Here is a 12,619-nt window from a genome sequence, read left to right on the forward strand (position 1 = left end):
CGTAAGTTTCTAATAGACTAAATAAAATATGTAAGTGATTACAGTGCTGTGTTATAGATTCTGTTTACATTAAAAGACTTCTGTTATGAAATTGACTTCACCTTCCATAAAGGCATATATAGGTAGGCTCTGGAGAATAGAAATGTATTGAGTACTATATGACAGCAGTGTTTGCAACAATGTTATACATACAGTGCTCAAGGCGCATGCACACTCCTGACCCTACCTAGGTATGTTCTTATGGAAATTAGCTACATTTTAACATAGGATACCAAGAAAAGGAGGTACATTTAACAATAAATGTATGTAGGAAACATTTTTAAACCTGCACTCTACAGGGGTGTCAATAATCCCGATCGTATTCGATTGTGTTGATTTCTGTCTGCGGCTTCTGTGGGCTTTTAGTTTCCAAATCCATTTTGGATTGTAATAACTCAAAAACATTCTTCCCACATCAGTCAAAACCCGAGTTATCGGGAGTCGATATCAGAAAGCTTGGAATCAACCCTTATTTTTTTTTAACCAATGCTCAAGGGTCAAACACATAGACAAAGTTGCACATTGTCACTCCAGATAAGGTTACAACTACTGAGCCAATCAGAAGAAATATACTTAATTATGCTACAATATTTATATTTGTTATTTGATTTATTTCTACTTTCTAGTTATTAGGGGAACAGCAAGAAACTTTCACATTTACTGAATTAGCAATAATCTATATTAGCTGTACTTTTAATTGCTGAAACACTAGCCAACACTATGCTCTTTTTTCTGCATTACCCTATGGCCCCACAGGACCTTGACACTTGCCGCTTGCGATTGGACCCAGAAATGGACCGTCATAGATATGAAAGGAAAATAAGTTTTGCTGGAATCCTGGATGAGAATGAAGATGCTAAGGACTCTCTACATAGCAGCAGCCATACTCTGAAATCAGACACTGGATGTGAGGAGAAGAAAGGTAGGAATGCACTGAATCATTGACAGAGGGATAATTAAGACAAGTAGTCACTTCATAACCTCTGTCCAGTCTAATTTTTACATTGGACTTGTATATTATGGAATATGAGAAATATAGAACCCTTATAATGTTGTATTTATTACTGTTCTTTATAATGTAGAATTAGAAGGCAAGCCTATTGCTGATCTAAAATGAAACCAAAAGATATTTGAATATGGAAGGAAAGAACCTGTATTACTAGTTAATTTGAGAGAGTATTGGGAAGGGGCCCACATAATCTGTAGCAATACACATTAATTTGATAAAATGAACTTGCCAGGTCAGACATACTTTCAAAGAAGGATGTATTTTCCTGCTAATTGTAACCATAAGCATAGCATCAAATAGTATAATTTAACACAAAAACAGATCAGGAAGAAAATGGGAGTTTTAAAACGTATTTTGGCTTATAAAGGAGCTTGCGTCAAAGACTTATGCCTAGATTACGGGTTTTGCGTTAACATGGGTGCAGTGCTAACGAGCAGTTTATGCTCACCGCTCACTTGCAGACAACGCTGGCATTACGGGTTTTTACAAACCCGGCTTTAGCCGCAAAAAAGTGAGTGTAGAGCAAAATTTAGCTCCACCCTAACACCTGTAAAAATGCAGTGTAAAGCTCCTAACGCAGCCCCAATGATTCCTATGGGGAAATAAAAGTTATGTCTACACCTAACACCCTAACATGAACCCCGAGTCTAAACACCCCTAATATTACACTTATTAACCCCTAATCTGCCGCCCCCGACATCGCCGACACCTGCATTATATTATTAACCCCTAATCTGCCGTGCCGGACACCGTCGCCACCTACATTATACTTATGAACCCCTAATCTGCTGCCCCCAACATCGCTGACACCTACATTTTATTTATTAACCCCTAATCTGTCGCCCCCTATGTTGCCACAAACTACCTACACTTATTAACCCCTAATCTGCCGCCCCCATCGTCAACGCCACTATAATAAAGTTATTAACCCCTAAACCTAACCCTAACACCCCCTAACTTAAATATAATTTAAATAAATATAAATAAAATTACTACAATTAAATAAATTATTCCTATTAAAAACTAAATACTTACCTATAAAATAAACCCTAAGCTAGCTACAATATAACTAATAGTTACATTGTAGCTAGCTTAGGGTTTATTTTTATTTTACAGGCAACTTTGTATTTATTTTAACTAGGTACAATAGTTATTAAATAGTTTTTAACTATTTAATAACTACCTAGTTAAAATAAAGACAAATTTACCTGTAAAATAAAACCTAACCTAAGTTACAATTACACCTAACACTACACTATAATTAAATTAATTACCTAAATTAAATAAAATTAATTACAATTAAATAAAATTATCTAAAATACGAAAAAAACAAACACTAAATTACAGAAAATAATAAAGAAATTACAAGATTTTTTAAACTAATTACACCTACTCTAATCCCCCTAACAAAATAGCAAAGCCCCCCAAAATAAAAAAAAAACCTACCCTACACTAAATTACAAATAGCCCTTAAAAGCGCCTTTTGCGGGGCATTGTCCCAAAGTAATCAGCTCTTTTACCTGTAAAAAAAAAGTACACTTTTTGGCAGACTCGTAATACCGGCGCTATGCAAGTCCCATTGAAAAAATAGGATACGCAATTGAAATAAGTGGATTTACGGTATTTAGGACTTCTTAACGCTGCTTTTTAACCCTAACGCACAACTCGTAATCTAGGCCTTATTTTCTTTTTGCAAGTTTTGAGTTTACAATTTTAGGAAATATTTGTTCAGTTCATCTCTGTACTTTTTGCCCTTTTAGATAAAGTTACAGACAATACCAAAACAGCCCTGAGATGCTAGCTCCTGTGAGGTTACATTAAGGGATGTGTATTATTTAGAGGGAAACTGGCTGGTGACATTGTAAGACTGGTCAAAACCAGTTAAAAGAACAGTAAACACAACATGTTTCTGTATTTTTCAAACAAATTGACATATCCAATATTGATATGAGTCTGCAGATTACAGGGCTTGGTCGAAATCTTCATTGCTTGCCTTCAGCAGAAAAGATAAGCTATCAAACTGCTAATTGGGGATATACATGGCAAGGTTTTAGGCCATTGAAGAATGCCATGTGCTCTTCCTGTTTTAAGGCTTGACAAAATACAATGCAGGGTTAAATAACAGTAAAATGGGGCAAAATAAATAACAAAAGTATAATTTACTATGTATGATTAAGCATTTCTAGTAGCGTTTATTGTCCCTTTATAATATTTATTTAATTACTGTTATTTATTTATATGCTATAAAAATTATATGCTATAAAAATTATATTTCTGAATACTACCGAAATAGTGATTAATTCCATTTTAAACTATATATTAGCCTGTAAAAATGAAAATGTCTTTGACTGCCCTAATGCCCACAATCTAGTCCACAGCATGGCCTGTGTTACTGCTAGTAAGCCAGTTCATGCATGTCAGATAGAAATACTCTTGTGTTTTTGTGTACATACAGGGTTCCATTTAAGAAGCTGCAAATGCAGCTTTGGAGTGCCTTCAGCTGCAGGATCCGATAGTTAAGAAGCATCTTAACCTGCTACGCCAACTCTAAGGTGGTGTTTCTCAATCCCCTCGAACTTATCTGATCAGGATGATTGACTGCCCCTGTTTGCACGTGATTGGCCATGCGCAAGCAGGGGGCAGTGTTGCACAAGCAGCGGCTTGAGCAATGATTAATTTGGAAAGCGTATTACAGCCTGCTAGCCACAATGCCGAGCGGACTGGGGTACAGATGTCCGCCCTTGTCCGTCTGGCTGTTGTTAAATGAACTCGACACTGGGCCAGAATACGAGTTGCGCGATAACAGTCAGACACAAGCGAAAAGGGGTTATTATGTCTGTATGCCCGTCAGGGGTAGCACTCATATTACAAGTTGAAAGTAAACCCGATCACTTAAGTGCAAATTAACTTAACTAGTGTCAGGCGTCCTCAGAGTTCTGGTTAACTGTTTTGCGAAACATAAACGTTTTACAAAACACATCAAAAATACATTTAAAAGTATACTTACACTCATAATAACACTATCTAATAAATAAAAAAATTTTTTTTAAAAGTGCACAAAAAGTTATAAGGACTCAAAGATACAATGTCACAGGCAAAGGGCATTAACAAAGAGATACATACATATACATGTCTAAATATGTATATGTGTGTATATATATATATATATCTGTGTGTGTGTGTGTTTATATGTGTGTACACACATACTGTATATACACATATAAAAACTTAAATACATATGTGTATATATATATATATATCTCAAAATAACAAGAGTATTGCATTGAGCAATGATAATTTTTTATTGGACTAACTATACATTTATAAGATGACAAGCTTTCAGAAGAATGTCTTCCTTTTTCAAGTCTGAAGCAATACTGACCAATTTGATGGAATTTACAGATTATATCTTAAAACATAGGATGGCTAAAAAGACAGAAAGTGTTACAGAGGTCTGAATGCAGGGGGAGGAGGGTCGTAAAAATCATGAGGGGGTTCAGGCAGACAGTGCCAGTAAAGGATAACAGACAGGGGAAATATATGGTTATACACAATGCATATACTGACATAAAGTTATATATCAACAAAGAATCAATATGCATAAAGATTTAAAATTAGGTATACAGGGGGGAAAAAAGAGAAAGGAAAGAAAGAAAGAAAAAAAAGGGGAATAATAATAATGACAAAGGACATAGGCTTACCTGTGTATCTATGCATAGAGAGTTAGGAATATACAATGTAATTTGATAATGGGTTAAAAAAACAAGTCCACATTTAGTCCAGAATTTAACAAGTTGAAGTGCACTATCATTTTCATTTCAAAGCTTTTTCTTTCCATGGTGTTTTTGAAGTTGTCTCTGAGAATCTTGATTTTGAGGTTTTGGATAGAGTGGTCAGGTTGGGTGAAATGGTGACCAACAGGGGTACAGTATTTTGTTTCACAGTGGTTTTTGATTGAGTGTCTGTGTAAGTTCATCCGATGGTGCAGTTTTTGGCTTGTTTCTCCAATATATGTATATCATGTTTATCTGCAAATGTGGTATACATGATACATTGCGCTGCATGTGAAGTGGGATGTTATATTGGAGAAACAAGTGCGATTTTGGACACTCCTTTTTTGTTGCCATTACCTTCTACAAGATACATGTATCCAATAAAGGGTGAATAAATTAGTATAAAAGCATATTATTATTATTATTATTATTATTATTATTTTAGCTCACAGAATTTCCAATTGTGCACTGTAATTTATTGTAGTTTATCATCAGAATTGAAGTGTACATGATCACTACATTTTGCAGTACAGATTATTCGTCATCTGGACAGAGATGGTTCTACTATAAGGGAGACACCTAGTGCTTTATGTGTATAGGCACCACAAACCTACAACCCAAAATAAAATGAGAATTCCATTGGAATGCAACATTAATGTACTCACTCGTAGGTTACAAAAACTACAGTGTACAACTGATAGAATGCAAAATGGACGGTTGCTAGAGAATCTCAGCAACTAGGAATTCTAATAATGAATATAATAATAATAGGCACAGTTTGCTTTTATGTCTTTATGCCAGTGTTTTGCAATAAAGATATAATGAAATATACAGAACAGATTTGTCAAGTAGGCTTAGTACTAGTGCTCTCTAACCACCTCTGCATGTGACGCTGCCTGGGATTATTTTAAGCAGAGAACCATCATTTTATTTTTTCTTCCTGTTCTAGTGATGATATCAGAATCACATTATAGAGTAAAATATTTTATAGTGTTTGAGAAATGAATTACAGGGGGGACCAAAAAGAACAATGTAAATAACATATTGTATAGCATTTAACTCTGTGGCGGTTTTTCTTACATGGTTACGTCACAACACCCATGGCTAAAGGTTTAATTATTTGATGACATTCTTATAATGAGAAAAAAAATAAGCTCAGATGGTTCCTTTATAAAACCTGTTTAGTAAGATTGTATTTTCAACATCTTTTTTTGGCAGTTGTTACATTTGAATGCAGTGTTTGTAGTTTAAGCAAGAGGCTACTGTTAAAATCAGTATATTGGAGATACAGTATCCTTGCATTTGAGGGTTCTGACTTACCCGAAACATAGATAATACATTAGATAGAGCAAAATATAAAAGCATCTTAGCTTGTGAAGAGGAGTAGAGGTCTAAAAAGACCATAAACTAGATATTACCTCTAATAAAAAAAAATATATATTAGAAAGTTACCTGTGTGTAAATGATCTCTGGTATTAACCTACACGTATTCTGGGTCCTGATGTGAGGTCCAAAAATGATCTTAAAGGGACACTGAACCCAAATTTTTTCTTTCGTGATTCAGATAGAGCATGACATTTTAAGCAACTTTCTAATTTACTCCTATTATCAATTTTTCTTCATTCTCTTGGAATCTTTATTTGAAATGCAAGAATGTAAATTTAGATGCTGGCCCATTTTTGGTGAACAACCTTGGTTGTCCTTGCTGATTGGTGGATAAATTCATCCACCAATCAAAAACTGCTGTCCAGAGTTTTGAACCAAGAAAAAAGCTTAGATGCCTTCTTTTTTTATATAAAGATAGCAAGAGAACGAATACAAATTGATAATAGGAGTAAATTAGAAAGTTGCTTAAAATTGCATGCTCTATCTGAATCACAAAATAAATAAATTGGGTTCAGTATCCCTTTAATAAATTATTTTATTTTTACAGTGAAAATAATCTTTTCTGTTTTTACCATGGTACCCATATTGTCCAAAAATATATGAGTGTAGATCAATACGTCCTCATCCTGTCATAGAAAGAAAACATTTAGACACAAGAAATATTTTGTTTAGTATTAATGTAACTCCCCTTTAGCCAAACACACTTCCACAAAGATGTTGACATGTTTATGCATTGAAGAAAAGACATTTGTTTTTGACTGTCCCATCATTCTGAAACAACTGCCATCACTTAATTATCGCTTACAAAATCGTGTTCTTCACAAGAGATCTGTTGAATAGTCAGTGGGGAAAAGGTCTGATGAATATAGGGGATGATACTGTCACTGGAATCCAGATTGACCAATGACAGCCATGGAGATAAAGGACTTTGAGAATATTGTCTTGGTGGAAAAGCACTTTCTGACTCAAATTGCCATAGTAGCAACCAGTTATGGTCTCTCCATGCTTCTCAATGTTATGGTTTTCTCCTTGATGAAGTCAATGATTAAAAGTCCCTCTGCATTGCTAAACATAGATGCCATAATCTTCCCAGCACTTGTTTGGATTCATGGTGACAAATCTCCCATAGAAGTCATCAGAATTCTTCTCAGAAGCTCTTGTGAGCTCTTTATCTGCTGTCTCTTCTGAACTGCAGTCATTCAGGGTACCCTACATGCTGACAATTTTCTCATGTCCAGAAATTTGACTTCAATTGACTGTACTGTGTCATATGACACCTTTGTTCTCAGCTATGGTGTGTATTGCTAATATTCTGTGACCCATCATTATGTCTTATTGAAAGAGTGAGAGAGATAGAGAGAGAGATATAGAGAGATATTAATGGTAAGTAAAAAAAAATGCTCTTATACTACTTTAAATAGCTATTATTTGGAATGGTAGCATTACAAAAGAAAAAAGTATTATTATATAGAATTCAAATGAAATAAGTGCTGGACTTTTCATCTCAGGTAAAAATGAAAAGAGTGTTTACATATCATCTGGCATTTATATGTTATGTTTATACCACCAACTAGTCCTTGCCTTAAACTAAGCATCATCGAAGGTTTAGACTTTTTTATTTCATTTACAAGTATTTTTGCTTTTAAGATAATTGGTTTAATATAAATTAAGAATATAACTTGAATTTTAATAGAAAACATGACACTTAAGGTGAAAATGATATGGCTTATGCAACTGCTATATATGCTTTCCTTTTTTCTGATTGGGTTGTCGCATGCAGCAGTAGTATTTGTTCATATATTTCGTACACTCATCTGCCAGTATGTCATGAATTTAGTTTAAGGTAACGGTTGGTATAAACAACAATGTGATATACTGTGCTTTTGTTTTTGTATTGTTTTGGTTATTTTTTTAAGGAGAACCAATTCAAATGCTATAACCAATGCAGACCTATTACATATAGACATCCCATCAGTTTAAAACTATTCAGTGTTTTTATGAAGTCAGTTCATAAGGCCTTAAAATTATATGTACGTTTGTGCAACGAAAAAAAGTTACATAATTCCACAATTTTCCCCCTTCTCACATTCTGGTGAGGCTAAATTGGAGCATTATACTCTTGACCAAAACATGAAGTTACCAAAAAAGTAGTAAAATAAGTTTTTCATACAAGTTATTGTTTAAAATATTCCGATTTGTTTAAATAATATGTAATCAGTACATAGTACAACTAAACAAATGCACCCTGCATGAAAATCTGCTTGATCCTGTATAGATGTAGACTAATGTCAGTGACTCCAGTCTTTCTGAATATGCAGATATTCTAATATACAGTATCATGCTTAAACTGTGCCTGTCCTTTCAAACCAGGGCTGGTGACTTGGTTTTTTTTGTTTTGTATTTTCCCAGATTTATATAGGGGCTGGAACTATTATCTTTATAATTGAATTTGTTGCACATAGAGAAAAAAAAATGTTGAAATAAAGCCCCTTTGCTAGTTGGTTTCTGATCATATCTATAAGATTATTTTTTGTGTTATTTAAAAAAAATGTTTACTCCTGAATGTTAAAGAACTGTATTGACAGAAAACAGTGATGAATTCTTGTGTAGACTTAAATGTGTTTAGGATTCCCACAGCATGCTTGGATGTGAGTTATTCCATATTCTTTTTCACTCCTCTACCCTATTTCATTTATCACTCCCAAATTTACTTGATACTATGTGCTCTTTATTTATGACAGTGCATGGCAATTATCTACATCTGTAAGGTATTTAGCTTGGTTACACAGAATTTTGCCAGAAGCTAAACATATGATTCCTGCCCATCTGCAGCGTATTCCCTGTTATAATCTTGTTAAATACAGCCTACTTATGGAATATAGATAGGTGATAAATGATAGATAGATAGATAGATATATAGATAAAAAATGGAGACTTCTGTTTTTTATGGTTTTTATTTTGTGGTGTTTATTTTTTTATCATCTTTAAGTGCCCAGATATATATGTCATGTTTGAGTAGTTATATGTTGGTTGTCTAGGCAGCTTTCACAAAGCTGGTCAATACACTCGCTGCTCAGCTGGCCTTGCAGGATGTCACTCACTGTACAAACCTTGATAACAACCTCTTTATAAACTTGGAGTCTAGTTCCAGCATCTTTTATGAGATTTTCTAGTATGGAGGGAGACCCTTAGAATTTATAATACACTTTATGTTTTGAGTAGGAATGACTAAACTTTATCGATATGATATATCTATATTTTAAATTTTTTCTCCTTTTGCTTATGATTTGCTGACTTCATTAAAAAAATACTAAAGAAGAATTAATCTGGCTATCCAATACTCTATGAAGTATAATACCTTGGAGCTGTTTTCCTTTTGAAACTCAAGTTAATGATCCATTTTTGCAACATTTGATGGCGGAGGATAATACCCCACTAACAGATCCCATGAGCAAGAAGCTGCAAGCAGTCGTATAAAACATTTTGAGGTTACAGACATATTTTATCATTCAATTAGCACTGCTTTTTTGCCAGGATAATAAACAATGTGGGCTAGATTAAAAGGGGCGCACTAACAGCGCTCAATCAGTATTGAAATATTGTGCAACGTTAATTTAAGCGCATATTACAAGTTGAAAGTAAACGCACAAGCACAATCGAATTTTACTGTGTCAGGTTAACGCGTCTGAAGACCTTGCATAAAGGGTTAGGGATAAATTAAAAGTTGAACCAAAAACACAGCATAAATACATTAAATTAAATGGTTACACTCATATAAACACTATCTGATCAAAATAATCAATATAAATATTAATACAAAATATTTATATTTATATATTTAATTATCTATATTAATAATAAAAATTATAAGAGTTGATAGATATATGGCATATGGCCAGGTATTTGACTGCAAAGGGCTATAGTGTGTGTGTGTATGTATATATATATATATATATATATATATATATAGTAGTCAAAAAGAAACAGAAACCGGTGAACTCAGCTCAAGCCCGATCCCAATACATCCTCCAACTTGTGGGTAAAAGCCTTCAGCTCCAACAGAAACAAAGGCAATCAATCTCAAGAGTGATCGCAATTGACAAAGCAGTTAGCAGAACTCAAAAGCAGAGATAATTGTAGTAATATGGAACAACTAAAATGGGATAAGTGGATGTTGGAATGCTATATCCATTTAAGAATCATCCCTAGGGGGTTAAGACTTAGAACATTTCCTACTTTTACCACTGATGATAAGTTCTTCATAGAGAAATGGAACAACACCTTGTCTGATTGCTCATTTAAATTAATGGAACTGATTATAGAGTTTAAGGATGAACAGATTAGAACAGTCAGGGAACAGATAGAAACTCTACAAAAAGATCTTGATTTATGTAAACTTGAATCCAAATATAAGGAATATGACAATCTTAAAAGACACTAATTGCAGCACTTAAAAATTATTTAATTAGAAATAAGCAGGAGAAATGTGCAAGGGACGTGTCAGATTTAATCAGGATAGGGTCTACATCTGGCAAAAAATATCTAGAAGTAGATCTAGAAATAGAAACACTGGACGGAGGAATAATAAGAATAATACATGCACTTTAGATGCCAATATGTCAGGGAACACAGACTCAGGAGACAATTCAGATCATACAGATAATGAATCATCAGAGAGGGTCATACAGGAAAGTGTAGATAACACAGTTAAATCTATACTCAAGTCCCAACGTCAACCAAAGAAGACAGTTGCATTTAGCAAGGGATCTGAAACATCAGTTGCCAATCTGAACACAGGTACTAAATACTCAGGTATAACTACACAGGATGCCATGTCTGCAAACTTGGATAGGGATTCAGTGGAGATAAACCAGGTTTTTCAGCTCCCCTCAGGAAACCCCACAAAAGTAGGAGGGGGGCGGCAGAAAGCGGAACCATACTAAAAATGAATCAGCCAAGATACCCCCAGAGGCAAGCAAGGACCACACGCAGAGCAAATATCATCAGTAGAATTGAGTAATAATGTCATAAATTTGACCAAGTATGTTTTGAGTGATATTGAAAGGAGACTCCTAAGCTTTGGTTTGGGTTTTGTTCCATCGACAAGGTTCAACTCGTTTGAAACTCTTGTTGACGTGAACAAACTTATCAGACAGTTTACCCTGAGAAAACATTATTCTACTGAAGGTAGTTTGGATACGACTCCTGATATGAGTGAGCTTCCGAAAGTTTGCACTAATGATCTTTATTTGGATTTTTTAGAGGAAAGAGAATTGCATACTCTGGGTCTTTTGGAACAGGAAAGCACCTTAGAACAGGGCACGATTAATTCTCATACTGGTTTCAGACCGAAATCAGTCTTTTATCCCGTTCAGAGTAGAGGGGACATTTTAGTCAACTTTCAAAGGAGAATTGAAGCATATTTAATCAAATTGTCTACACAACAACAAAAAGATTTTCCCAACTTGTCTAAAGAGGAGAGGGTTGCCCTAGACTCTCTAAAAAAGAATGAGGATCTAGTGATTAAGGCAACCGATAAGGGAGGAAGCGTAGTGGTTTGGGATGTCAACTCCTACCGAAGTGAAATTTTAAGACAAATAAGTAAAGGTGAGGATTACAGAGTATTACCTGGTAACCCTACTCGTAGATTTCAAACAGAATTAGCATATTTACTTGATGAGGGGCTTTATTTAGGCCATATTGATCACAACACATTCGATTTTCTGATGGTCAAGAACCCAGTGACCCCCATATTCCATGTACTCCCTAAGGTACACAAGTCCATTGAGTCAGTAAAGGGGAGACCAATTGTGGTCGAAAGTATTCTTCAACCCCTTGTGCTGAAGTTATTTAGCTACCTAAGGGACACTAAGCATTTACTGCAGAAAATAGAGAATCTGGATTGGAATAAAAGCTTTGGTTGGCTTACTACAGATGTGGTATCCCTCTATTCGTCTATACCACACAATATGGGGATGGAGGCGATCAGGCATTCTTCAACCACCATGACTAACTATTCAACAGAGTTTACAGATTATTTGCTATCAGTAACACATTTGTGCAAATTTGGTAATGGGCTAGTGGGAGGCTACCCACATTTATGGAGAGGGCAACCCTTTTTATAAGGATATCAAAATATATCATCGGTTTATAGATGATCTCATTTTTGTGTGGATGGGAGGAAGAGAACGAGCAGTTAATTTTGTTGAATTTTTGAATATAAATCCATGGGGGTTAAAGTTTACTTTTGAATTTGATGCAACAAAAAATCATTATCTAGATGCGACATTGATTGCAGATATTACCACCCACTCAGTTGATTCAACCATTTACAGGAAGCCTATATCTGGCAACACTCTGCTGCATGCCAGAAGTTGCCACCCCAAGAGGGTACCCTACTCAATAGCGAAGG

The 12,619-nt window shown here is 34.8% G+C and overlaps 1 protein-coding gene across 1 annotated transcript in view; it reads left to right on the forward strand.

The window, feature by feature from the left end:
* Positions 1-12,619, forward strand: part of UNC80 (unc-80 homolog, NALCN channel complex subunit) — a 353,943-nt gene that overhangs the window by 97,645 nt on the left and 243,679 nt on the right. Inside the window, exon 28 of the mRNA XM_053713382.1 lies at positions 796-961. Coding sequence (XP_053569357.1) covers positions 796-961 — 166 coding nt within the window. The remainder of the gene's footprint in view (positions 1-795; positions 962-12,619) is intronic.

The sequence above is a fragment of the Bombina bombina genome, chromosome 1 (genome assembly GCF_027579735.1).
Source record: "Bombina bombina isolate aBomBom1 chromosome 1, aBomBom1.pri, whole genome shotgun sequence".
Taxonomy (NCBI): domain Eukaryota; kingdom Metazoa; phylum Chordata; class Amphibia; order Anura; family Bombinatoridae; genus Bombina; species Bombina bombina.